The 26,909-nt window shown below is 41.5% G+C and overlaps 1 protein-coding gene across 1 annotated transcript in view; it reads left to right on the top strand.

The window, feature by feature from the left end:
• Nucleotides 1–4,686: 4,686 nt before the first annotated feature.
• The window catches only part of cfap46 (cilia and flagella associated protein 46), a gene marked incomplete at its 5' end in the record, with an annotated part of 109,029 nt that continues 86,806 nt past the window's right edge, over nucleotides 4,687–26,909 (top strand). The window contains 16 exons of the mRNA XM_084165574.1: nucleotides 4,687–4,735; nucleotides 4,827–4,948; nucleotides 15,386–15,517; nucleotides 17,319–17,383; nucleotides 18,439–18,603; nucleotides 18,786–18,909; nucleotides 19,096–19,190; nucleotides 20,122–20,283; nucleotides 20,557–20,656; nucleotides 21,343–21,444; nucleotides 21,823–22,013; nucleotides 22,104–22,332; nucleotides 22,725–22,845; nucleotides 23,903–24,032; nucleotides 24,623–24,747; nucleotides 26,116–26,255. Coding sequence (XP_084021700.1) covers nucleotides 4,687–4,735; nucleotides 4,827–4,948; nucleotides 15,386–15,517; nucleotides 17,319–17,383; nucleotides 18,439–18,603; nucleotides 18,786–18,909; nucleotides 19,096–19,190; nucleotides 20,122–20,283; nucleotides 20,557–20,656; nucleotides 21,343–21,444; nucleotides 21,823–22,013; nucleotides 22,104–22,332; nucleotides 22,725–22,845; nucleotides 23,903–24,032; nucleotides 24,623–24,747; nucleotides 26,116–26,255 — 2,052 coding nt within the window. The remainder of the gene's footprint in view (nucleotides 4,736–4,826; nucleotides 4,949–15,385; nucleotides 15,518–17,318; nucleotides 17,384–18,438; nucleotides 18,604–18,785; nucleotides 18,910–19,095; nucleotides 19,191–20,121; nucleotides 20,284–20,556; nucleotides 20,657–21,342; nucleotides 21,445–21,822; nucleotides 22,014–22,103; nucleotides 22,333–22,724; nucleotides 22,846–23,902; nucleotides 24,033–24,622; nucleotides 24,748–26,115; nucleotides 26,256–26,909) is intronic.

The raw sequence follows: 26,909 nt of genomic DNA, 5'->3' as shown, positions 1-26,909 counted from the left end.
GAGCATGGTGCATGCAACTTTAAAATGGAGATAGCCTCAATGGCGCTGCCCATGCTGTCACAGATGCCGTAATGGCACAGATACAAAGATGAGACCAATATATATCTCTATGATGTCAATTGTTTCAGTTTGGGTACTAGGCTGTTTAAATAAAAAACGTAAACTATAAGTCTGACATAAGTATGACATTGATAGCGTCATTGCGCAAAATGGTACGCAGCATCATCTGGATATGTGTGCAACAGAAGTTCAACATTCACCTTCTGCTACCATTTCTGACAAGCCGTCTACGCACACAGTTTGACGCATACCTATGCACCACACAGAATGCACTGCAACTGCCTCTGTACCGCAATGCTGCAAGGCAAACGCAACACTCCATTGGAAATGAATGTACTTCTGCTGTACCAGAATGCAATGATGCTATCGGTGTGATCGAGGCGTAATGGTTTAACTGCATTGAGAGTGCAGTATAACTGCAGTATGCGGCAAATACTGCATCCAAAATTACACTGTTTTCTTTACTGCAGTAATTTTGCAGTGTAACTGCAGTTAGAGTGCAGTATAACTGCAGTTCAACTGCAGTACAATGCAGTTATTCTGCAATTACTGTGTCCAAAATAGAACAGTTGACTGCAGTTTCAGCGCTTTTACTCCAGTTTCAAAACTGCAATATTTTTTTGTAAGGGCAATGTTGTGCATTGTACTGCCATACAGTGGATTTAAGCGGTACTACATGACCTATGACTAATTGCATATTGCATCTAGGGTGAAAAATACAGATATTCTACTCATAATCTTGTTTTAACTTTATAATTTCAATTCATAAATGTTTAATATTTCTTATTAAAACTGTAAATAATGTTCTGTAAATGAGTTCATGCCAACAAATCCAATACATGTCATTAAAAAATGTATGTTCAGTAAGCGCAACATTTATTTTGAAACGATCACGCCTCGATCACACCGTTAGTGTATTTGCATTTTGTTACACCAGAAGTACATTCATTTCCAATGGAACGCTGCGTTTGCCTTTCAGCATTGCGTTGCAGAGGCAGTAGCAGTGCGTTCTGTGTAGTGCATAAATTGGATTTATCAAACGTATGCGTCAAACTGTATGCGTAGACGGCTTGACACAAATGGTAGCAGAAGGTGAATTTTGAACTTTTGTCACACACATATTCAGATGATGCAGCGTACCATTTTCCAAATATTCACAGTAGGTGTGATCAAGGCGTCAGACCAGGGATTCCATTTCTTTTACACCTGCTATGTTAGGTTAGGGGTGAAAAACATACTACTGCAACCTGATTGTCTTTAGGCGATATGCAACATCCGGGGCTAACATTTAGCATGGTGGTGGAAAATGGTGTTTCATAAAGAAAGTAGGCATATTTCCCCCGTTTTTTTCCACCTTCTCACCATTAAATCGAGTTACGGAGGAGTGTATTACCTGCTTGGCCCATTAAGCCCAGACGATAGATCCATTGCGCCCACTAGCGGCTGCCCAGGCTACATCAGCAGTTGCATACAGCAGCCTATGCACCCTATTCAGTATCCATCTGGCCAGGTTAAATTAATTGGTAAAGTTATGTATGCTATTTATAGTCAATTTGTTTGTTTTAGGAGAAAATGTGAATGTGATCAAATTTGGTTTGTATTCAAAATTATTAAATGGTATTAATCAAGTGATGACATACATTTTTTATTAGGCCTACAGCTGCATAGGCCTGCCCTACACAATGCAAACATGCATAAGAAAGCTCAGCCCTGTGAGTTCTATTATCCATCAGTTGTTGTATCTGTCTCTGTATAGAGGAAACCCCCCTGTTAGTCTAGTCTAAATATAATATGAAAAAGTACAAGGTCTCTGTGCAAAATGTCCAAATGACATCAGTTTGACCGGTTGTAAGGAAATAGAAAGCTGTGAAAACGAACCAAAAGGTTTGCCTGCGCTACAGACGGCTATAAAGGTCTGCTAATACAGGACTAGTAAAGGCCCAGTGTACTTTTGTGAAGAAACCTGATTTTTCAGGGGGTGCTGCAGCACCCTCAGCACCCCTACTTCCCGCGGCTATGATCCTACACACTAATGCCAGATAGCCTAAAATAATGAAAGAAAAACCTCAATGCAGCCTATAGATATAAATTGCACAATAATTAAACATTTATGGACTTAAGGTATTGTTTTATTTTTTGAGTCAATCCGAGAATCACTAGGCCTACTGCAGATGTTATAATAACATTCCCTGAAGATTGTAATATTCCGACCCCTTGACTTTTTCCACATTTTGTTACGTTACAGCCTAATTCTAAAATTGATTAAATTGTTTTTTTCTCATCAATCTTCACCATAGCAACACCCACCCGTAGTCTGCGCTCCAGCAGGTATATCTCACTGGTTATCCCCAAAGCCAACACCTCCTTTGGCCACCATTCCTTCCAGTTCTCTGCTGCCAATGACTGAAACGAACTGCAAAGATCTGTGAAGCTGGAGACTCTTATCTCCCTCACTAACTTTAAGCATCAGTTGTCAGAGCAGCTTATTGATCACTGCACCTGTACACAGCCCATCTGTAATTTGCCCACCCAACTATTACTGTTTATCCCATATGTAACTCTGTGTTGTTGTTTTTATCGCACTGCTTTGCTTTATCTTGGCCAGGTCGCAGTTGTAAATGAGAACTTATTCTCAACTGGCCTACCTGGTTAAATAAAGGTGGGAAAAAATTAAGATAATAAAAACCCATAATGACAAAGCAAAAACAGGTTTTTATAAATGTTTGCTAATTTATTAAAAATTAAAAACAGAACTTTCACATTTACATAAGTATTCAGACTCTTTAATCAGTACTTTGTTGAAGCACCTTTGGCAGCGATTACAACATCAAGTCTTCTTGGGTATAATGCTACAAGCTTGGCACACATTTATTTGGGGAGTTTCTCCCATTCTTCTCTGCAGATCCTCTCAAGCTCTGTCAGGTTGGATGGGGAGCGTTACTGCACAGCTATTTTCAGGTCTCTCCAGAGATGTTTGATCGGGCTCTGACTCGGCCACTCAAGAACATTCAGAGACTTGTCCCGAAGCCACTACTGCGTTGTCTTGGCTGTGTGCTTAGGGTCGTTGTCCTGTTGGAAGGTGAACCTTCGCCCCAGTCTGAGGTCATGAGTGCTCTGGAGCAGCTTTTCATCAAGGATCTCTCTGTACTTTGCTCCGTTCGTCTTTGCCTCAATCCTGACTAGTCTCACAGTCCCTGCCGCTGAAAAACATCCCCACAGCATGATGCTGCCACCACCATGCTTCGCCATAGGGATGGTGCCAGGTTTCCTTCAGATGTGACGCTTGGCATTCAGGCCAAAGAGTTCAATCTTGGTTTCATTAGACCAGAGAATCAAGGCCCGTCTCCCCCGATTGCTCAGTTTGGCCGGGCGGCCAGCTCTAGGAAGAGTCTTGGTGGTTCCAAACTTCTTCCATTTAAGAATGATGGAGGCCACTGTGTTCTTGTGGACCTTCAATGCTGCAGACATTTATTGGTACCCTTCCCCAGATCTGTGCCAAGACACAATCCTGTCTTGGAGCTCTACAGACAATTCCTTTTACCTCATGGCTTGGTTTTTGCTCTGACATGCACTGTCAAATGTGGGACCTTATATAGACAGGTGTGAGAAAAAATGCACTCACTAACTGTAAGTCGCTCTGAATAAGAGCGTCTGCTAAATGACAAAAAATGTAAAATGTAAATGTAAATGTGTGTGCCTTTCCAAATCATGTCCAATCAATAGAATTTACCACAGGTGGACTCCAATCAAGTTGTAGAAACACCTCAAGGATGATCAATGGAAACAGGATGTATCTGAGCTCAATTTCGAGTCTCATAGCAAAGGGTCTGAATACTTATGTAAATAAGGTATTTATGTTTGTTATATTTAATACATTTGCAAAAAGTTCTAAAAACCTGTTTTCGCTTTGTCATTATGGGGTATTGTTTGTAGGTTGCTGAGGAGATTATTTATTATTTTTACCCATTTTACAATAAGGCTGTAACGTAACAAAATGTGGGAAAAGTCAAGGGGTCTGAATACTTTCCGAAGGCACTGTATGTAGCGAGTCTAGGATAAATACTTTTTCTGGTGTCCACACTTTTGCAGTGCGTTCAATTTTTCTTCTTTATTTTTGCAGCCCATCTAAGAATTTGGTCAGGTAAAACTTTATTTGAACTCACATGTCACAATTTGACATGATGGCAGTAAACTTTGTAGGCTTTACATTAGATATTTGCAATTTTTTCATGGTTTTAGGTAGCTTACATTTTTAAGCGCTACTGAACGAAGAGCGATTTGGGAGCCAAATTACCGTCTCTTTTAACTGAATGGAGCCAAATGGGCCGGCCCACTGAGAGTCCCTTCCGCCGTTACTTGTTGCTAAGATACACTCCCAATTTCCTAACAACAACAAGCTTAGTAGTGGTGCTACAGGAGACGCAAAACCTTGTCAGTATAGCTACTAGTTTAGCTAAGTATTTAGCGAGTAGTATCTAGCAAAGTAGTAGTGACATATAACTGACTTACCAGGTTAATTATGTTAGCAATACATAACGTTAGCTAGCAAGTTAGTTATTTGCTAAACTAAAGCTAGCCGGGCCCGGCTAAGTTTAGCACAGCAACCACCTGTCAAGACTGAGCATCATGGATCTTCACATTCGCCAGTATTTGACCAAGGCACGCCAACAAAAAGGTAACACACTACTAGCTAGTGTCTTAGCTAGCTAACTAGTTGACTGACAATGTTGTTGAACACGTTTCACATCATGTGGTTTTGTCTTTAGACACTGATGCTCTGAATGCAGCCTATGACATGATCAGAGAGGGGACACCTGAAGAGACCGCGTCAGATACGCGATGCTTCTGCCCAGAGTTGTACGTTCTGTGCGCAGAACAAGCCCTACAGGTAGGCCTATGCTGTGCTATAATGTTGCAAACAATTCAATTAGCTAAACTGTTACATTGTTACAATTGTAAGCCAGCTAGTGACGTGTTGTTCGCTACAATCATGCAGTGGCGATTTTAGCATGTAAATCTTGGTGGGTCAAACTCTACATTTTGTTTTTAGATGCATGCCAGCAAAGCCACTACACAACACTAAATTAATTGCACTATAATGCTGACAAACGGTGCCCACAAACTGTTAGGGCCTACATTTTATTTATTTATTATTTATTAATTTTTTAGTCATTTTAGCAGACGCTCTTATCCAGAGCGACTTACAGTTAGTGAGTGCATACATTATTATTTTTTTCATACTGCCCCCCGTGGGAATCGAACCCACAACCCTGGCGTTGCAAATGACATGCTCTACCAACTGAGCTACACGGGACCTGAGCTACATTAAGCTGTCCCAACCTCAGAGCTTTCTTTTCAGCACCATGGAGTGAATCCTTACCACCTTATACCTGGCTATCAGCGGTGTTTAAAAACAAAGCTGATATGGCTGACTTGCTTAAACAAATGTGGTTTCTACTGACAATTGAGATGTACAATCTATAGCATAAGGGAACGATGAGCAGGTAAGAGGCAATACGTAATTTCGATGAAGACTTTAATGAATGAGCTAATATAACTATTTGTTCAGCACTTTTGATTTGTACAGCGACAGAATTCAGAACATGGGCCATTCTTACAGTATTCTCCCTGTATTCGATGATGACATTTCTCTAAAACAGATTATAGGCCACATGTACAGTGCCTTGCAAAAGTATTCATCCCCCTTGGCGTTTTTCCTATTTTGTTGCATTACAACCTGTAATTTAAATGGATTTTTATTTGGATTTCATGTCATGAAAATACACAAAATAGTCCAAATTCGTGAAGTGAAAATGTGACTGTAAGTCGCTTTGGATAAAAGTGTCTGCTAAATGGCATATTATATTATTATTTTATTATTAAATAAAAAAAATATTTTCAAAAAAATAAAATAACGGAAAAGTGGTGCGTGCATATGTATTCACCCTCTTTGCTATGAAGCCCTTAAATAAGATCTGGTGCAACCAATTACCTTCAGAAGTCACATAATTAGTTAAATAAAGTCCACCTGTGTGCAATCTAAGTGTCACATGATCTGTCACATGATCTCAGTATATATACACCTGTTCTGAAAGGCCCAGAGTCTGTGACACCACTAAGCAAGGGGCACCACCAAGCAAGCGGCACCATGAAGACCAAGGAGCTGTCCAAACAGGTCAGGGACAAAGTTGTGGAGAAGTACAGATCAGGGTTGGGTTATAAAAAAATATCAGAAATGTTGAACATCCCACGGAGCACCATTAAATCCATTATTAAAAAATTGAAAGAATATGGCACCACAACAAACCTGCCAAGAGAGGGCAGCCCACCAAAACTCACAGACCAGGCAAGGAGGGCATTAATCAGAGAGGCAACGAAGAGATCAAATATAACCCTGAAGGAGCTGCAAAGCTCCACAGCGGAGATTGGAGTATTTGTCCATAGGACCACTTTAAGCCGTACACTCCACAGAGCTGGGCTTTACGGAAGAGTGGCCAGAAAAAAGCCATTGCTTAAAGAAAAAAATAAGCAAACACGTTTGGTGTTCACCAAAAGGCATGTGGGAGACTCCCCAAACATATGGAAGAAGGTACTCTGGTCAGGTGAGACTAAAATAGAGCTTTTTGGCCATCAAGGAAAACGCTATGTCTGGCGCAAACCCAACACCTCTCATCACCCCGAGAACATCATGCTGTGGGGATGTTTTTCATCGGCAGGGAAACTGGTCAGAATTGAAGGAATGATGGATGGCGCTAAATACAGCGAAATTCTTGAGGGAAACCTGTTTCAGTCTTCCACAGATTTGAGACTGGGATGGAGGTTCACCAACCCCCCAAAAATCAATTTTAATTCCAGGTTTTAAGGCAACAAAATAGGAAAAATGCCAAGGGGAGTGAATACTTTCGCAAGCCACTGTACACCACCAAGTCAGAACAGTAGGCTAAGTTAAGAGGGGGAAAGTGACCAAATTATTAGGGTGTGGCACATGGGCTACTAACAGCTTACTACACAACATACACTTAGCATTGCTTTCTTAGCTACAGTATACATATCTCCCTGGCATATTACATCATTTATGCAGCAGCATTCAATACATGTTTGGACTCACCTTGTTGTGCTTACTTAAACAGGAAGGTGGCGCGGCGGTCCTTGTGGGCAAATTTTGTCGTCAAACTTTGTCATCAATGTCTGGCATTCTCTGTATTTATGGCACTTTCAAACAACTGGGAACTCTAAAGAAAACAAGGTTGAATCGTGACGTCAGTGATCTTCAGGTCGGGGCTCTAGAAAGAGGCCAGAGTTCCCATCTTGGAATTCCGAGTTGGATGACTGTTCAAAACCTATTTTCCCAGTTGTCTTGAACTCACTGAAGTCTGAGATTTCCCAGTTCCGAGTTTCCAGTTGTTTTGAACGCTGCACAAGTCATGCTCGATTGACAGCATTGCCAATTTATTCAACCTTTTCATGCCCATGGTGTTGCTTGTGAATGTTTATCCTTTTAAGCTTGGAAAAGAGACCCTTAAACACCAGACTTGGACCACACACCCTCTCCACTGAATAGCAGGCTGGTGATTGCTTTGCAAGGCTTGCAGTTTCGCACTGATTCCTTCCAAACCACTCATTGTTGAATTTGCGATTTCCAACTTGTTGTGTAATGTTTATGTCCAATGGCCGATGAGCACCGATACGTTTTATCTATAATTTCTCTTCATATGACAAGGATTGAAAAGGATTTGCCAGTAGATTGTCGACTTGATTCATGATGATGACTGCTTGTCTAGCTTGCTAGCTAAGATTTTGAAAGTATGATGTTGACATGATCAGTCCAATCAAAGCTACGGTAGATTTAACGTGATTTGACGTCATTTTATCTGTGGCCAATAACCTTGAGCCTTCTTGGATGGGCACTTCTAAGGTAAATCTATGGCAGCACCCAAGGGGCTAGATTTTTTGAGCTCTCCCTGTAGATTTTGCAGTGATGTAGTGTCCCCATGAGTGACAGAACACTGAGACAATCACGGTGCAACTAGAGAACATTACCAACCCCTACGATCTGTATTTTCCGCTGTCTGCCTCACCACCACAGAAAGCACTGAGCTAGGCTGAAACACCTGCATTTAGGAGCTGCCTTACTCAAGAAAGAAAAAAAGAGACCATGTTTGTATGCAGCTTTATTAACTCAATGATTTTATTTCTCCATTGTTTGCAAACTGATATGTGACACATATTAATGCCAAAGTAACATGCAAAGCAGGCAAAGAAATAAAATATAATATAACGTATGTATATATATATATATATATATATATATATATATATATATATATATACAGTGAGGGAAAAAAGTATTTGATCCCCTGCTGATTTTGTACGTTTGCCCACTGACAAAGACATGATCAGTCTATAATTTTAATGGTAGGTTTATTTGAACAGTGAGAGACAGAATAACAACAATCACAGAGGTCAGACGTTTCTTGTAGTTGGCCACCAGGTTTGCACACATCTCAGGAGGGATTTTTTTCAACTCCTCTTTGCAGATCTTCTCCAAGTCATTAAGGTTTCGAGGCTGACGTTTGGCAACTCGGACCTTCAGCTCCCTCCACAGATTTTCTATGGGATTAAGGTCTGGAGACTGGATAGGCCACTCCAGGACTTTAATGTGCTTCTTCTTGAGCCACTCCTTTGTTGCCTTGGCCGTGTGTTTTGGGTCATTGTCATGCTGGAATACCCATCCACGACCCATTTTCAATGCCCTGGCTGAGGGAAGGAGGTTCTCACCCAAGATTTGACGGTACATGGCCCCGTCCATCGTCCCTTTGATGCGGTGAAGTTGTCCTGTCCCCTTAGCAGAAAAACACCCCCAAAGCATAATGTTTCCACCTCCATGTTTGACTGTGGGGATGGTGTTCTTGGGGTCATAGGCAGCATTCCTCCTCCTCCAAACACGGCGAGTTGAGTTGATGCCAAAGAGCTCGATTTTGGTCTCATCTGACCACAACACTTTCACCCAGTTCTCCTCTGAATCATTCAGATGCTCATTGGCAAACTTCAGACGGGCCTGTATATGTGCTTTCTTGAGCAGGGGGACCTTACGGGCGCTGCAGGATTTCAGTCCTTCACGGCGTAGTGTGTTACCAATTGTTTTCTTGGTGACTATGGTCCCAGCTGCCTTGAGATCATTGACAAGATCCTCCCGTGCAGTTCTGGGCTGATTCCTCACCGTTCTCATGATCATTGCAACTCCACGAGGTGAGATCTTGCATGGAGCCCCAGGCCGAGGGAGATTGACAGTTATTTTGTGTTTCTTCCATTTGCGAATAATCGCACCAACTGTTGTTACCTTCTCACCAAGCTGCTTGGCGATGGTCTTGTAGCCCATTCCAGCCTTGTGTAGGTCTACAATCTTGTCCCTGACATCCTTGGAGAGCTCTTTGGTCTTGGCCATGGTGGAGAGTTTGGAATGATTGATTGATTGCTTCTTTAGACAGGTGTCTTTTATATAGGTAATAAGCTGAGATTAGGAGCCAGAAATCTTTCTGATTGAGAGGGGGTCAAATACTTATTTCCCTCATTAAAATGCAAATCAATTTATAACATTTTTGACATGCGTTTTTCTGGATTTTTGTTGTTGATATTCTGTCTCTCACCGTTCAAATAAACCTACCATGAAAATTATAGACTGATCATGTCTTTGTCAGTGGGCAAATGTACAAATTCAGCAGGGTATCAAATACTTTTTTCCCTCACTGTATATATATATATATATATATATATACAGTGGGGAGAACAGGTATTTGATACACTGCCGATTTTGCAGGTTTTCCTGCTTACAAAGACATGATCAGTCTATAATTTTCATGGTAGGTTTATTTGAGCGGGTCTGTAATTTTTATCATAGGTGCACTTCAACTGTGAGAGACGGAATCTAAAACAAAAATCCAGAAAATCACATTGTATGATTTTTAAATAATTAATTTGCATTTTATTGCATGACATAAGTATTTGAACACCTACCAACCAGTAAGAATTCCGGCTCTCACAGACCTGTTAGTTTTTCTTTAAGAAGCCCTCCTGTTCTCCACTCATTACCTGTATTAACTGCACCTGTTTGAACTCGTTACCTGTATAAAAGACACCTGTCCACACACTCAATCAAATAGACTCCAACCTCTCCACAATGGCCAAGACCAGAGAGCTGTGTAAGGACATCAGGGATAAAATTGTAGACCTGCACAAAGCTGGGATGGGCTACAGGACAATAGGCGAGCAGCTTGGTGAGAAGGCAACAACTGTTGGCGCAATTATTAGAAAATGGAAGAAGTTCAAGATGACGGTCAATCACCCTCGGTCTGGGGCTCCATGCAAGATCTCACCTCGTGGGGCATCAATGATCATGAGGAAGGTGAGGGAATCAGCCCAGAACTACACAGCAGGACCTGGTCAATGACCTGAAGAGAGCTGGGACCACAGTCTCAAAGAAAACCATTAGTAACACACTACGCCGTCATGGATTAAAATCCTGCAGCGCACGTAAGTCCCCCTTCTCAAGCCGGCGCATGTCCAGGCCCGTCTGAAATTTGCCAATGACCATCTGGATGATCCAGAGGAGGAATGGGAGAAGGTCATGTGGTCTGATGAGACAAAAATAGAGCTCTTTGGTCTAAACTCCACTCGCCGTGTTTGGAGGAAGAAGAAGGATGAGTACAACCCCAAGAACACCATCTCAACCGTGAAGCATGGAGGTGGAAACATCATTCTTTGGGGATGCTTTTCTGCAAAGGGGACAGGACGACTGCACTGTATTGAGGGGAGGATGGATGGGGCCATGTATCGCCAATAGAATAGTAACCCAATAGAAAATCTTTGGAGGGAGCTGAAAGTCCATATTGCCCAGCGACAGCCCCAAAACCTGAAGGATCTGGAGAAGGGCCAAAATCCCTGCTGCAGTGTGTGCAAACCTGGTCAAGACCTACAGGAAACGTATGATCTCTGTAATTGCAAACAAAGGATTTCTGTACCAAATATTAAGTTCTGCTTTTCTGATGTATCAAATACTTATGTCATGCAATAAAATGCAAATTAATTACATAAAAATCATACAATGTGATTTTCTGGATTTCTGGATTTCTTTATTTTTTTAGATTCCGTCTCTCACAGTTGAAGTGTACCTATGATAGAAATTACAGACCTCTACATGCTTTTTAAGTAGGAAAACCTGCAAAATCGGCAGTGTATCAAATACTTGTTCTCCCCACTGTATATATATACAGTGGGTGAAAAAGGTATTTAGTCAGCCACCAATTGTGCAAGTTCTCCCACTTAAAAAGATGAGAAAGGCCTGTAATTTTCATCATAGGTACACGTCAACTATGACAGACAAATTGAGAAAAAAAATCCAGAAAATCACATTGTAGGATTTTTAATGAATTTATTTGCAAATTATGGTGGAAAATAAGTATTTGGTCACCTACAAACAAGCAAGATTTCTGGCTGTTTTTCTGCAAAGGGACCAGGACGACTGATCCGTGTAAAGGAAAGAATGAATGGGGCCATGTATCGTGAGATTTTGAGTGAAAACCTCCTTCCATCAGCAAGGGCATTGAAGATGAAACGTGGCTGGGTCTTTCAGCATAACAATGATCCCAAACACACCGCCCGGGCAACGAAGGAGTGGCTTCGTAAGAAGCATTTCAAGGTCCTGGAGTGGCCTAGCCAGTCTCCAGATCTCAACCCCATAGAAAATCTTTGGAGGGAGTTGAAAGTCTGTGTTGCCCAGCGACAGCCCCAAAACATCACTGCTCTAGAGGAGATCTGCATGGAGGAGTGGGCCAAAATACCAGCAACAGTGTGTGAAAACCTTGTGAAGACTTACAGAAAACGTTTGACCTGTGTCATTGCCAACAAAGGGTATATAACAAAGTATTGAGAAACTTTTGTTATTGACCAAATACTTATTTTCCACCATAATTTGCAAATAAATTAATTAAAAATCTTACAATGTGATGTGATGTGTACCTATGATGAAAATTACAGGCCTCTCTCATCTTTTTAAGTGGGAGAACTTGCACAATTGGTGGCTGACTAAATACTTTTTTCCCCACTGTATATGATGCAGAAGGGAATAGCCTATGTTGTTTAGTAAATAAAAAGTTATCAATCCATCAAAATACTATTTAATTCCTAATGAGCCATCCTTGTTTACAGCAATTAGAGACTCGGGCTAATGACAAATATGTTGTTGTTAAGATGAGCAGAGATGTATTTTTGTTTATATATGGGTCAGGGTGGATAGCACAGAAGATGTCAGAGTGAATAAGAATCACGTTTGTCTTCTTTTGCTCAGAGATCCATGGGCCATAAGGAATGGTTGAATATTACATAATTCTTGCCAACAGCAATATGAGCTCACTTGGGGCAAATCTTAGGCATGTAGCCTACATGCTTCACAAGATTAAGCATTATTCATATGAACCCTTTCAGAAGACTTAAGTGAACCAACAAAGACTCATCATGATTGTATGCTTTTGCCGAGAGAAACACGTGCCATAAGGATTGTTGAATACATTTACCAAACTGAATATTTATGTAAATTAAGTTTGATTCTCCAAGATATCCCTAAGGCATAGTGTTCAGGCTGCACAGTGTACATCAGGGGTACTCAAGTACTACACTGAACAAAAATATATACGCAACATGTAAGTGTTGGTCCCATTTTTCATGAGCTGGAATAAAAAATCCCAGAAATGTTCCATACACACAAAAAGCTTCTTTATCACAAATGTTGTGCACACATTTCTTTATATCCCTGTTAGTGAAGAGTTTCTGTCTGTAATAAATCCCTTTTGTGGGGAAAAACTCATTCTGATTGGCTGGGCCTGGCTCCCCAACTGGGTGGGCCTATGGTCTCCAAGGCTGCATCCCTGCCCAGTCATGTGAAATCGATAGATTTGGCCCTAATGAATGTATTTCAATTGACTGATTTCCTTAAATGAACTGTAACTCAGTAAAATCTTTGAAATTGTTGCATGTCGCATTTTTATATTTTTGTTTAGTATATTTGAGAAGGTCTGGTCACACGCATTTCCTAGGTGACAATGGTCTGTATGGATATATAATTTATCGGCATACCCCCACCTCACAACCCATGCAACCCCAATCTGTTCACACCCCTCTTATTGGCGGAGAGAAAATTGTGCAGTTTTAATGCTAATTTACTGCAATTCTACACATTTTGCCATGTAATGATACCAGGCTGATTTTCCCCCAACATTTTTTATTTATTTATATACAGTGCTTTTGGAAAGTATTCAGTATCCCTTTTTCCACATTTTGTTACTTTACAGACTTATTCTAAAATTGATGAAATTCTTTTTTTCTCATTAATCTACACACAATACCCCATAATGACAAAGCAAAAACTGGTTTTTAGAAATGTTTCCATATGTATTAAAAAGAACAAACAGAAATACCTTATTTACATAAGTATTCAGACCCTTTGCTATGAGATTCGAAATTGAGCTCGGATGCATCCTGTTTCCATTGATCATCCTTAAGATGTTTCTACAACTTGATTGGGGTCCACCTGTGGTAAATTCAATTGATTGAACATGATTTGGAAAGGCACACACCTGTCTAATATAAGGTCCCACAGTTGACAGTGCATGTCAGAGCAAAAACCAAGCCATGAGGTCGAAGGAATTCTCCGTAGAGCTCCGAGACAGGATTGTGTCTCGGCACAGATCTGGGGAAGGGCACCAAAACATATCTGCAGCATTGAAGGTCCCCAAGAACACAGTGGCCTCCATCCTTCTTAAATGGAAGAAGTTTGGAACCACCAAGACTCTTCCTAGAGCAGGCTTCCTAACTGGTCAATCGGGGGAGAAGGGCCTTGGTCAGGGAGGTGACCAAGAACCCGATGGTCACTCTGACAGAGCTCCAGAGTTCCTCTGTGGAGATGGAAGAACCTTCCAGAAGGACAACCATCTCTGCAGCGCTCCACCAATCAGGCCTTGATGGTAGAGTGGCCAGACGGAAGCCACTCCTCAGTAAAAGGCACATGACAGCCCACTTGGAGTTTGCCAAAGGGCACCTAAAGGACTCTCAGACCATGAGAAACAAGATTCTCTGGTCTGATGAAACCAAGATTGAACTCTTTGGCCTGAATGCCAAGCGTCACGTCTGGAGGAAACCTGGCACCATCCCTACAGTGAAGCATGGCGGTAGCAGCATCATGCTGTGGGGATGTTTTTCAGCGGCAGGCACTGGGAGACAAGTCAGGATCGAGGGAAAGATGAACGGAGCAAAGTACAGAGAGCTCCTTGATGAAAACCTGCTCCAGAGCACTCAGGACCTCAGACTGGGGCGTTCACCTTCCAACAGGACAACGACCCTAAGCACACAGCCAAGACAACGCAGGAGTGGCTTCGGGACAAGTCTCTGAATGTGCTTGATTGGCCCAGCCAGAGCTCGGACTTGAACCCGATTGAACATCTCTGGAGAGACCTGAAAATGGCTGTGCAGCGACGCCCCCCATCCAACCTGACAGAGCTTGAGAGGATCTGCAGAGAAGAATGGGAGAAACTCCCCAAATACAGTTGTGCCAAGCTCATACCCAAGAAGACTCGAGGCTGTAATCACTGCCAAAGGTGCTTCAACAAAGTACTGAGTAAAGGGTCTGAATACTTACAGTGAGGGGAAAAAAGGATTTGATCCCCTGCTGATTTTGTACGTTTGCCCACTGACAAAGAAATGATCAGTCTATAATTTTAATGGTAGGTTTATTTGAACAGTGAGAGACAGAATAACAACAAAAAAATCCAGAAAAATGCATTTCTAAAATGTTTTCATTTGATTTGCATTTTAATAAGTATTTGTAAATGTGATATTTCAGTTTTTATTTTTAATACATTTGCAAACATTTCTAAAAACCTGTTTTTGCTTTTTCATTATGGGGTATTGTGTGTAGATTGAAAACAATTTAATAAATTTTTTAATAAGGCTGTAACGTAACAAAATGTGGAAAAAGTCAAGGGGTCTGAATGCTTTCCGAATGCACTGTATATTTAATTTTACTCTGTTCTGGGTCCGGATCCGGACCGCGGTCAGCCTGTTGAGTATGACTGGTCTACATAGCTTTAGCCAGTGAAATACTGGCTTCCATTGCAAAGTCAACTTTGTTTAATGGGAAAACACGTGCATACAAAGAAGGAAATAAATCCACATCGAACTCTTACATTCTCAGACTTCTGTCAACTTGTTTAATTACAGATTAAAAGTAGAATAATGTGCGAAGACAGCATATTTCAGGGTCTGTTTTGTGTTTCAGCTGGGATGTGCAGATATCAGCCGAGACTGCCTAATGATGTACTTTGAAGGGAAACCCCCAGCCAATCAATTCATGTGCCGAGCGTACCTCTGTCAGGGCCAGCTGAAGTCTCCACAGAGCTTTGGGAGTGTGGTGAGGACAAACGCAACTAAAAGTCTACTCGTTTGTGGTTGTTCAGCGATGTTCGATCGTCTCAGCGCATCTGCTCTGATAACCATTGGTTTGACATTTTATAATGGATGAACAGAGACAACCTTTGTGACTCTAGCAGCACTGTCTGTATTTTCCCATAGAACCAGCAGCTTAGCATTGGTTCCTCTGGTCTGACCTCTGCATACTTCCATTTGAAGCTCTGGGCCCGGTTGCATAAAACACCTTAAGTTAACTTCCCCCTTATCTTTTCCCTTAAAGTTTCCTTAACTTTAAGTCCGTTGCACACATTTTTTAAAGGTGAATTTCCCCCTTAAAATAAGTGAAAATGTTAAGGGTGCCCATGAGGTCCCTTAACTGCTTCATTCAGTATGGATATCAATGTAAACAGCATTTGTGGAGGTGAATGTTGCTTTCATCTGCTCTGGTTACAAAAGGAAAACATCAACCAGCTAGCTACTTAGCTAAACAATGGAAAGTGCACAATCCATGGCTACTGTAGCTGGCTAGTTAGCTATAGCTACTCTGTAGGCTAGCTTGAGGTACTAGAAAGTAATATAAACAAGTTGAGAAAAAAGTAACTACAAGAAATGTGGTTTATTATCTTCTGAATCAATTTGGTTATCCTGTCTTGATTGTAGAAGTTCTATTTTGCTATCTATACAAAATGAAAGCGATCTCTTTGAGAGAAGTTTAGTCAGTGAAATCAGGCCATCTCCATGGAAACCAGATACTCTTTCTGCCATACATACCTTCAAACTACCGTAAAACCCCTTAAGAATGCCCTCAACTAAGGAAATATTTGAGGGGCTCTATGCAACGCCCTTAAGCAATTCCCTTAGGTAAGGGAACATTATGCGTTATCATAAAACATCTGAAGTTATTTTTCCTCTCATCTTTTCCCTCAAAAGTTTCCTTAACTTTAAGTCAGTTGCACAAAACATTTTAAGGCGAATTTCTCCCATAAATTAAGGGCCCAGTTGCATAAAACATCTTAAGTGTTTCCCTTAAGGGTTTATCTTTAAGGAATCATTTTCCTTTACCTAAGGGAATTGTGTAAGCATAGTGTTGCATAGAGGCCCTTAAACATTTCCTTAAGTAAAGGCATCTTTTAAGGGTTTTATGGTAGTTTGAAGGCATGTAAAGTAGAAAGAGTATCTGGTTACCATAGAGATGACTTGATTCACTGACTGAATGTCTCTTCAAAGAGATCACATTTATTTTGGGTGATTGCAAAATAGAACTTCTACATTCAAGACAGGAGAAACAAATTGATTCAGAAGATAATAATAACGCGTTTCTTTAACTTTTTTCTCAACTTGTTTCAATTACTTTCTAGCAAGCCAAGCTAACTTACAGAGTAGGTAGCTAGCTAGCCAGCTAGCTTTGTAGCCATGGATTGTGCACATTCCATTGTTTAGCTATGTAGCTAGCTAGATATCTATTTAGCTGGTTGATGTTTTCCTCCCTCCACAAATGCTGTTTACATTGAGATCCATACTGAATGAAGCATGTAAGGGACCTCATGGGCACTCTTAACTTTTTCATTTAATTTAAGGGGGAAATTCACCTTGAAATGTTTTGTGCAACTTTAAGGGAAAAGAGAAGAGGGAAATTAACTGAAAATATTTTATGCAACAGGTCCCAGATCTCAAGCTTTGATAGAAATACGATGAATGACTCATATAACATAAATCTATAGTGTTTATAATGTTATTCCTCCTCTGACTGTCTGTTATTGTGATTTTTCCCCCCTCTTTCATACTCATGATTTCTCTCTTAGGAGGAGATTGAAAAGGCTGTGATTTATTTTCTGAAAGCTATTGAGATTTCAAAGGTCAAACCAAGGTATGCAATTTAACAGGAACCTGTTTCATAGGAACATGAGTCATTTTCCTGTCTCCATAGTTGACCAAAGTGAGCCGTGCCCACACTCTTTGTGACAGAAAAGTTGAATTATTTATTTGATATGTGTTCCGTCTTTCATATTGTCTAGCACAAAGTGGCATCATGTCAGTCTATGTTAAAAGAGATCATAGAGGGGAAATATTCACAGGATGACGAGAGGCTTAGGTGGGGAGTATGGGGGATGAAAGTTTACTCTGTTGCTGTGGCACAGAAATATCCAGGAGTGGGAGACTTAGTGAAAATGTAGGCCTTTATCGATGTAGTTCATCTCTTGGTCCACAAACATATGAAACAAATATGAAGTTGCTCTTAAGATTCATATTTGTTTCACATAATATTCTCCCTTAAGTGTGAAAAGGCTAGCCATAAGCAAATAGCAAAGCAATAAGAATATCAAACAGAATTATCTGCTGGTTTATATGCCCTGTGACTGTACACAGATATGTTATGAGATTTATGCAAAAAGGTCTACAGACAGTAAGAGGTGCATTATGAAGTCATAATATCATATAGGGCCCACAGAGATCCTATTAAATTACAAATCTAATATGTAATTATATGTGTCAATAAAGGGCTGCCGGAACGATCCCAATTAAGACCAAAGGGAATGCCTAACACAGCCCAGACTAATGTACGCAGTCATCCCTGGTGGATAAATTAGTTTGAATATGTTAGAAAAACTCAAATAATCTCTGCACCCTTTTTATTTGATAAATTCCACCCTCATGGCCTGTAAGCCAGTAATGGCTGTACTCCAAATGGAGATTTACAATAGGGCTAAACTCTCCACTGACTCATTGAAAGACTGATATACTGTACTGTGTATATTCATTTGCAATTCATAGGAATTTCCATCCCAAAGTCAACACTTGGCCTAAATTAAAATGTACTGTATAACTGTACTAAAAAGATCAGATAGTGTTTTTCTGCTGTGTAAATTATTGATCTGTAAAACAGTTTTTCTTCTTTCCCTCATACTCTTTACTTTCGGGCAGATACCACTTTTTGGTATTCAATGCTTCGGTGCTCTACTTCCAGATGGTCCGGCCGCTCCTGCGGCCCGGGCCACGCCAGCACCTGGTGCCCACCCTCACTCAGGTGGTCAAGGCCCTGGAGGAGGTTGGGGAACCAGACTACAGTTGGAGGGCTCAGCTCATGCTGTAGGTAGCTCTAACTGTCATGCTCTGTCTCATCATACACTAACAATCAGTAATGCCAAATGCCCCTCAATTATGACTCAGAACATTTATGAATCAGATTTTTAAAAAATATATTTCAGTACAACGATTTGTGTTGAGGTGCAGAGTATATTGATTGTTGTATCCATTGTCTCAACATGCAGACACCTTGTTGAATGCCTTGTGGATGCTGGGAAAGGGAAAGAAGCTTCTAGTTTTGCCATGGCCACCTCAAACTTCATAGAGTCACATATCCCTGACCTGTATCCAAAAATATTTTCCCTACAGGTAAAGCCTTCTCTTTTTTAATGTGCTGACTAAAGTCATGAACTCCTTTTCGGATGTGGTGTCAGGTCCTGGAAAGACACAACCAGCGTCTCACTTGTTTTGACTGTCTTTGGGTAGAGCATGGTTACATGTGGGGTTAAACTGGGTAGTTCTATTTATCTACTAATACAATTATGTTGCTCCTAGGTACGACATAAGCTGTTTGACTTCAATAAAACCCCCAAGAAAACTGAAGCAAGTCCTGTTTTATCAGTCATCTACAAAATGCAGAAGCTCAAACAGTAAGTGTTTCCCCCCCTTTATCTAACATGATATTATTTTGTTTAATCAACTTAAAAGTTCTTTGTCACTTAACTTTTCCATGCCCCGTTGAGCGTCTTCGTAGGCTCAATGTTTTTTGAGGCAAGATATTCCCAGAGATTACGCATCAGAGTATGTTTATTTTCAAATTATGGATGTATTCTGTATCTTCAGTTATGAGACTGAAAAGCAATAACCACAATAACCGTTAAAAAGTTGCAGCTACGTATTTTGAAAGTGCTTTTGGGATTAGGTTGTGATGTGTATATTGATAATATTTTGCTTTGAAAATGCATTTGAAGAATCATACTGCAGGCACTGTTATTTTTTCAAAAGTTGTTTGCAAGAAGCAAAAAGCTTTGATATCATTATTTGCTTTTTGCTGAAGAGTTTTAGGCCTACACAGCCATACACATTGTGCCTTTTAAAAACTAAAAGGTTATTGTTTACTGTGGTCTGTATGTTATTTGTTTTCCATGGTTTAAGAGTTGAGAGTGGGCAGTTCTTTATAAGTGGTCCTAAAGATCACATTACATAAGTTGATTTGGACCTTCTGTACTCACTGGACCTAGGTCATTGGGTTAGGGATATGCGGTCTCTCAGCTAGACCCGGAGCATCTCAGAGGGGACAAGGTTATTAGACCGCTGATATTTATTACCCGTTAGCTTTTGGTACTACTGAGAGGAAGACCAGCACCCTCTCCGCAGGCGTGTACTCTACATGTCAGACCATCTCACGGTTAACAAGCTGAGCTATAGACATGGGCAGCATGACTCATACCATCACCCAGACCCTACCATCATTATGAGAATGATATACAGTAGGTTAACATGCCCTGGGTTCAGTGTGTGTATGTGTGTGTGTGCACTAACATGCATGTGCTTTGTGTGTGTTCATTCTGTGTTCCACAGTAATGTTAATGATCTTTGTGAGGCCAGAAAAGAGGATGCTGCCAGGATGAAGGAGATTTTCCTGCTCCTTATGCATTCAGCTGCAGCCCAATCCCCTGCTACAGCTCAAGGCTCCAGCCCTTGTCTTGCAGAGAGCCCCTCACCCATCCCTCCAGCTGACAGGTCTACATCTCCTCTCCTGTTGCAATACTTACTATCATCACTACAATTGGCCTAGTAATTGGCCATATTTTGTTTGACTCTATTGACCTGTTGTTGAATTCATTTGAATTGATAGTCTATCTTCAACACCAATACAGTGGCTTTACATCTCAGTAGCATCAGTCTGAATATTACATGGCTAAATAGTTTTTTACTCTTACAGATGATCAAAGTGTTGTGAATGTCTTATGAATGTCTCATTAACCATGTTAATCTTATAAATTGTTTCTAAAGAGTTGCCTTCCTCCTGGAGCTAGCTTTTCTGGCCTTGCAGTTGAAACATCACCAGATGGCAGCGGACTGTCTGAGAGAGCTGAAAACAGCGGGAGTCACTGTGAGTGGCGGCCAGTCACAGATATCTCTATTATCATGTCTCTATATGCCATATAGAGTAATGCAATTATGCAAACATATGCACGTAATTGACCCAATTTTTCAGCCGAGGTCTCGACAAGAGACTTGATTAGCTAGAAGAGCTGGGGCCCAAGAGGCCCACATATTCCCTTTACCCTCAGTAGTATTTCTAATACGTTCAGTGATTCTACATTACATGTGTAATTGGGCAGCAGGTAGCTTAGTGGTTAAGAGCGTTGTGCCAGTAACCGAAAGGTCGCTGGTTCTAATCCCAGAGCCGACTAGGTGAAAAATCTGTCTGCAAGGCACTTAACCCTAAGCTCCTGTAAGTCGCTCTGGATAAGAGCATCTGCTAAATGACTCAAATGTAAAATGTAATGTGTGGTTGGAAATGGGTATTGGGTAACTTCAATACTGTGATTCAACTTGAGCCATCTGGGCCTGTTTTCACAGAGCATCTCAAAGAAGGAGTGCTGATCAAGGATAATTATTATCTCATTTTGATCATAATGAAAACGATTATGGACATTGGGGACCTGATCCTAGATCAACTCTCTACTCTGAGACTCTGTGAATGCACATGGCTGGTCTCACTATAATTTAGCAGTAGAAATGCCATTCTCCTTACACGTTTTGTATTTCACGTTTCAAATTCTCTATTTGTAGAGTGTTGGCCAGTGCATCATGATGGAGTGTGTCCAGTGTGACCTGGACCTCCAGAAGAAGCAGGAGGGGGGGATGAAGGACTATTCCAAAGCCAATGTGGAGGTGCCCTCTCCTGTGCATGAATTAGCAGCATCAATATGCCAGTTTGCCACCCAGAACATATTACAGTACATCAATACAGTGTTAAATGAGCTCAAAAGAGCCTTATACCTTTAAAGCCTGGCAATGTTCTTTCCAATGCAGTGTTATTTCTAATGCATTTGTTCTTTTGAATTCAAGCCAAGCTGTGGATGTCATTGGAAATGTGTGTTGTAGTATCATGATGTTATTATATAATTATTATATTGGTAGCGTTATTAAATATATATTTTTTGTTCTGTTTGGCAGTTCTACCTGTGTTGCAACAGTGTTGCACCATACTTTGTAGAATCTGTAGATTCGTTAGGCAGTCCTTGCTGTAGTTGTTGCCTGGTCCCTTAGGCCCAGCTGAAGGTGATAGGCAGACTGGACAAGGTGCTGCAGAGTGCAGTAAGAGAGGAGGATGCCAAGGTGATGCAGGCGGTGTGTGCCTCACAGTGGAACGCCTGTCTGCCCCTCCTTCAACACAACCTCAGGAGGAATGTCAAGGGGGCGCTCCTCAAAGTGGCCCAAGTCCTGGAGGACACTCACAGGTGACTCACACTCAAAGAGGCCATTATGTGTGTGTGCACTTTCATGCCTGCATGTGTGTCCAATCTAAAGTGTTAACTTTGTTCTTTCAGTGTGCAGCTGGAGATGCGCTGTCAGGTCCACAGTGAGCTGGCAGTGATTGAGGAGGAAGAGGGGAGGCTGGAGCCTGCTCTGCTCCACCTCCAGAGGGCCCTGCTGCTGGACGAGAGGGGCGTGCACCACGAGCGCCTCACCTCAGCCCTCAACCTCCTGCAGCTCCGCGGCACCCTATATCAGACCCCCAGCAGGACAGAGGACCAGGCTGCCATGCTCATCCAACAGGTCTGCTGACCCCTTACACTCAATACAAAGCAGGACTGGGGAGACTTGACCTGACTTAACTTACTGTAAGATGAAACCTGACAGTAGGGTGAAGCAGACATTCATTATAATTTCTGTGAAATATAGCTAGTGATGTTCCTGATAGGCATGTTTGTTGTTGCCCAAGTGTGTGATGAAAAGTCAAACTGTGATGATATGTCAAACTGTGAGATGATCAGTCAATTGGTAACATGCTTTGAGTAGACATCAGAGTTGGCCTGCTGAGAGGAGAGATCATAGTAGGTGAAAACAGCATGGGTGTCAAAGTCTCTCTGTCTGTCTGTCTTTCTCTGTCGCTCTCGCTCCATCGCTCTCTGTCGCGCGCTCTCTCTCTCTCTCTCTATTTGTTAAAGGCTAAGAATGGGCAGCCACAGGAGGAGGTGAGAAAGAGACGGCCTATGCTGGTCAACGCAGGCCTCACCCTGGCCCCCGACGCTTTCCAGGTGGTGCTCGACGCAGATAGCGCGGCAAAAAGTACAAACTCCTTCCCTTGAACTATCTTTTTGAATAGCCATTTCATTTTAGAATGACTTTGATGTAGTGTCTTTCACCAGCCATGTATAGGATTGCCTAATCCTGCTATCCAAAGCTCACGTTTGGTGATAAAGGTACCCTCAAAACTAAGACTGAGTTTGGAGGGCGCTTAGTTGGAGAGAGAGGCTTACTTACTTCACAGCCCAACATCCAAGTACTAGAACCATTTCTTGGAGGATTTGACTGACTCCTTGTTTCGATATGTCTGCATGACAAAATCCCTATAGCTCCGATGCACTGGATCATAGAGCCTATGGAGTCCTGGGGCTAAGGGGCTGGCACTCTTTGATCTCTCCCCTCTCGGGCTTCCAGGTGCCCAGGATCAAGTGAACACTCTGATGCCTAACAACCGAGCCAGGGCCCTGCCTCTGACAGCCAGGCCATGAGACTGGAGCTGACTAGCTGTTTATACAGGCACGGGTCAGGTGTGCAGGTCACGACTACTTTTACCTAGTGATACTTCCTGTGTTACAACAGTAACACCTCAAGCACAAGCTGGCTTTTGAGGCCTAAGACAAAGAAACCCAATGATGAAGCCGTTTGAACATCCAAGCAACCCGAGTGACCCCGGAGATTGGAGAAATATGCTGAGCATGTGCTGAAGATGAACAAATTAATAATATAATGTAGTTTTTGTACCATTCTGTTATTGGCCCCCAGACTGTCATCAGCAATGTGCTGTAGTGAGATATGTCTGGCTGTCTGTGAGCTCCGCAAGCGAGAGTAAGGGTCTAACCTGTTGCAGACACAGTTGTGTGGATCCTTTGTTCAGAGATGTAAAATTTTGATTTCTGATTAATCAGCGATTCAGCTTTTTATTTACCTGATTTTATGCCAATCACAACACTGTTTGTCAGGGCTGGGAAGAGTCTGTGGCAAATTGCAGCCTCCCTGGATTCGTTCTAATTTCAAAGTGATTGTCCAATATGATGGACTATTTATCACTATTCCAATGCAGTTGGTTTCTTAATGTAAATGTGTATTCAAATGTGTTTAGTCCCCTCAGGCACCAGTGGACCTGGCGGTGTGGCTCATCTCTCTGCTAAGGCTCAGCACCACTCTGCATGTGTTGAGAAGGTACAGGGACACCTGGCCAGACAGAGAGCTGGCAAGAATGACAGGGAGAGGTGTGTATTATGTAAATATGAGTGAATGTGTGTGTGCATACGTGTTTATGAGTGAGTGAGTGAGAGGGTGAGTGAATGAATGAGAGGGTGAGAGAGAATATATCAAGGTTTTCTATGAACATGTGCTCTTGTCTTGATATCTTACAGGCCTTAACACAAATGAGTGCACATGGTGCGTAATCAAAATGTTATGAACATTAACCATTTGGTAGCTAGCGACTTTAAATACGTTTCTATGTCCTAGGACACTGTGAAGCCAAGCTGAACTATGTGGCTTATTCATTTTTAGTGCATAATACTGATACTGAATATCATTAGTAGGAGGTTTTTCAGGGTGAGGATATGGAATGATGTGTAGCAGCACAACCAGCCTTCCACCAGGCTTCACTAATACCCTGTAGAATAAACACATAAAAAAGGCATGGCATCACGGTGGGGGGAGAACATACAACCAGTGCGGTCGAACTAGCCAAAGGAAACATTTATTATTTAGCATTGCCCAAACAAACACTTTTCCAATACAGAATGTTCTCATGGCAGACTCCTACCTATGGGAAAGTATGGAACATTTTATTTGTTATTTTTTTCAGGGTGAAATTGTGGGCAGCCTTGGCAAAGACAGCTAGGAAGCAAGAGGTTTGGGATGTGTGTCGAGCTGCCTGTCGTTTCTGTCTGCTCTACGATGATGGAAGATGGAAAGCTCCTAAATCAGACTGTGAGGAACTTTCACTTTGGCAACAGAAGGGATATATATATATACACTACCGTTCAAAAGTTGCAAAGAAAAAGCCATATCTCAGACTGGCCAATAAAAAGAAAAGATTAAGATGGGCAGTCTGAGATATGGCTTTTTCTATACAACTCTGCCTAGAAGGTCAGCATCCCGGAGTCGCCTCTTCACTGTTGACGTTGAGACTGGTGTTTTACAGGTACTATTTAATGAAGCTGCCAGTTGAGGACCTGTGAGGCGCCTGTTTCTCAAACTAGACACTAATGTATTTGTCCTCTTGCTCAGTTGTGCACCGGGGCCTCCCACTCCTCTTTCTATTCTGGTTAGAGCCAGTTTGCGCTGTTCTGTGAAGGGACTAGTACACAGCATTGTACGAGATCTTCAGTTTCTTGGCAATTTCTTGCATGGAATAGCCTTCATTTCTCAGAACAAGAATAGACTGACGAGTTTCAGAAGAAAGTTATTTGTTTCTGGCCATTTTGAGCCTGTAATCAAACCCACAATTGCTGATGCTCCAAATACTCAACTAGTTTCAAGAAGGCCAGTTTTATTGCTTCTTTAATCAGAACAACAGTTTTCAGCTGTGCTAACATAATTGCAAAAGGGTTTTCTAATGATCAATTAGCCTTTTAAAATGATAAACTTGGATTAGCAAACACAACGTGCCATTGGAACACAGGACTGATGGTTGCTGATAATGGGCCTCTGTACGCCTATGTAGATATTCCATAAAAAATCTGCCGTTTCCACCTACAATAGCCATTTACAACATTAACAATGTCTACACTGTATTTCTGATCAATTTGATGGCAAAAAAATTACTTTTCTTTCGAAAACAAGGACATTTCTAAGTGACCCGAAACTTTTAAACGGTAGGATATATATATATATATATATATATATATATATATATATATATATATATATATATATAGCAAGCATAACTAATTGTATCAAGAGGAATTTATTATTAATCCTAGCCCAGGAAACCTAAGTAGTGGGAATCTTTACTCTGGAGGATTGTAGCGTCTGGTACGCTTTGAGGTTACATTTACATTTTTAAAATGTTTTCACAGCCTAATTGATTTCTCAAAGTCAGTCTATCCACAGCGCTCAACTGCTTCATTGAAATCATTATGGGGATATAGAATAAAATCATCTTACATGTTTATTTGGGTGCAAATGAGTTAATTATCAACCAGTGCTATTGATAACTAGCAGGTGGCTCACTGGGTAGTGTCAGCGGTAATGGAGATTAGTGGAGGAGGGAGGAGAGACTGTGTTGTTTACGGAAGCTCTGATGCATAACTGCACACGCTCACTCTGGCTCACTCGATACCCTCTGGTCCCCAGGTGAGCGCAAGGCGGGGGACGAGAGCCCAGTGGAGGGTGGACTCCATGGTGACGGGCGTCCATCGGCAGGGCGACTGGCCCAGAGTGCGGAGAAGGACCTGCTCCGTCTGCTGGCTGAAGTGTGCTTCATCAATGCTGAGGTCAGATGACCACCTTTGACCCTTGACCCCTTTCTCTTAATATGCTTTTTTTCTACAAGCGTCACAGGACTCATCTGAAGTCAGTACCGCCGATCTGCCAACTTCTGTTTGTAGAGTCCGAACGGTTTGGGCTACACATGAACATGTACATGTCGGTTGTTTTGCTCAAGGACACCCACAAGCCTCAAGACTCGTCTGAAGGTAGTCTGGTACCAGTTAAAAAAATTAATGAAAGTAGTTTAGTGCCCAGTTTTCTGGGTAGAATATGGGTCCAAAAAAATATCAATAATTTCCTGATCTTTCTTATATCTCTCAGATATTGGACACACACTTTAAAACAAACTTCCTTTTGATTTATTTTTGACTATCTGTTTTTCTATGTATGAATCTGTTATTCAATGCGTTTCTATAGGCTAATAGCAGTAAGGCCAAATTCAGTGTTTCATCAAATAATGTTAATTCTAAAATCCAAAATCAAATGGCTGCATGATCCTTGGTATGACCATCTTAAAACAATTCCATATGTTAGCTTAGTAGAACCCCCCCTCCCCCTCAGTTCTCCTGACCACACACTATAGTCACTATGACTTTTCTTATAGACAATGATTGAATCTATTGATGCAATTAATGCAAAGTAAAGACAAAATACCAATA

Source organism: Coregonus lavaretus, assembly GCF_964263955.1.
Source record: "Coregonus lavaretus genome assembly, chromosome: 1".
NCBI classification, from domain to species: Eukaryota; Metazoa; Chordata; class Actinopteri; order Salmoniformes; family Salmonidae; genus Coregonus; species Coregonus lavaretus.
The sequence above is the reverse complement of the archived record's forward strand: the minus strand, read 5'-3'. Positions and strand labels throughout refer to the sequence as shown.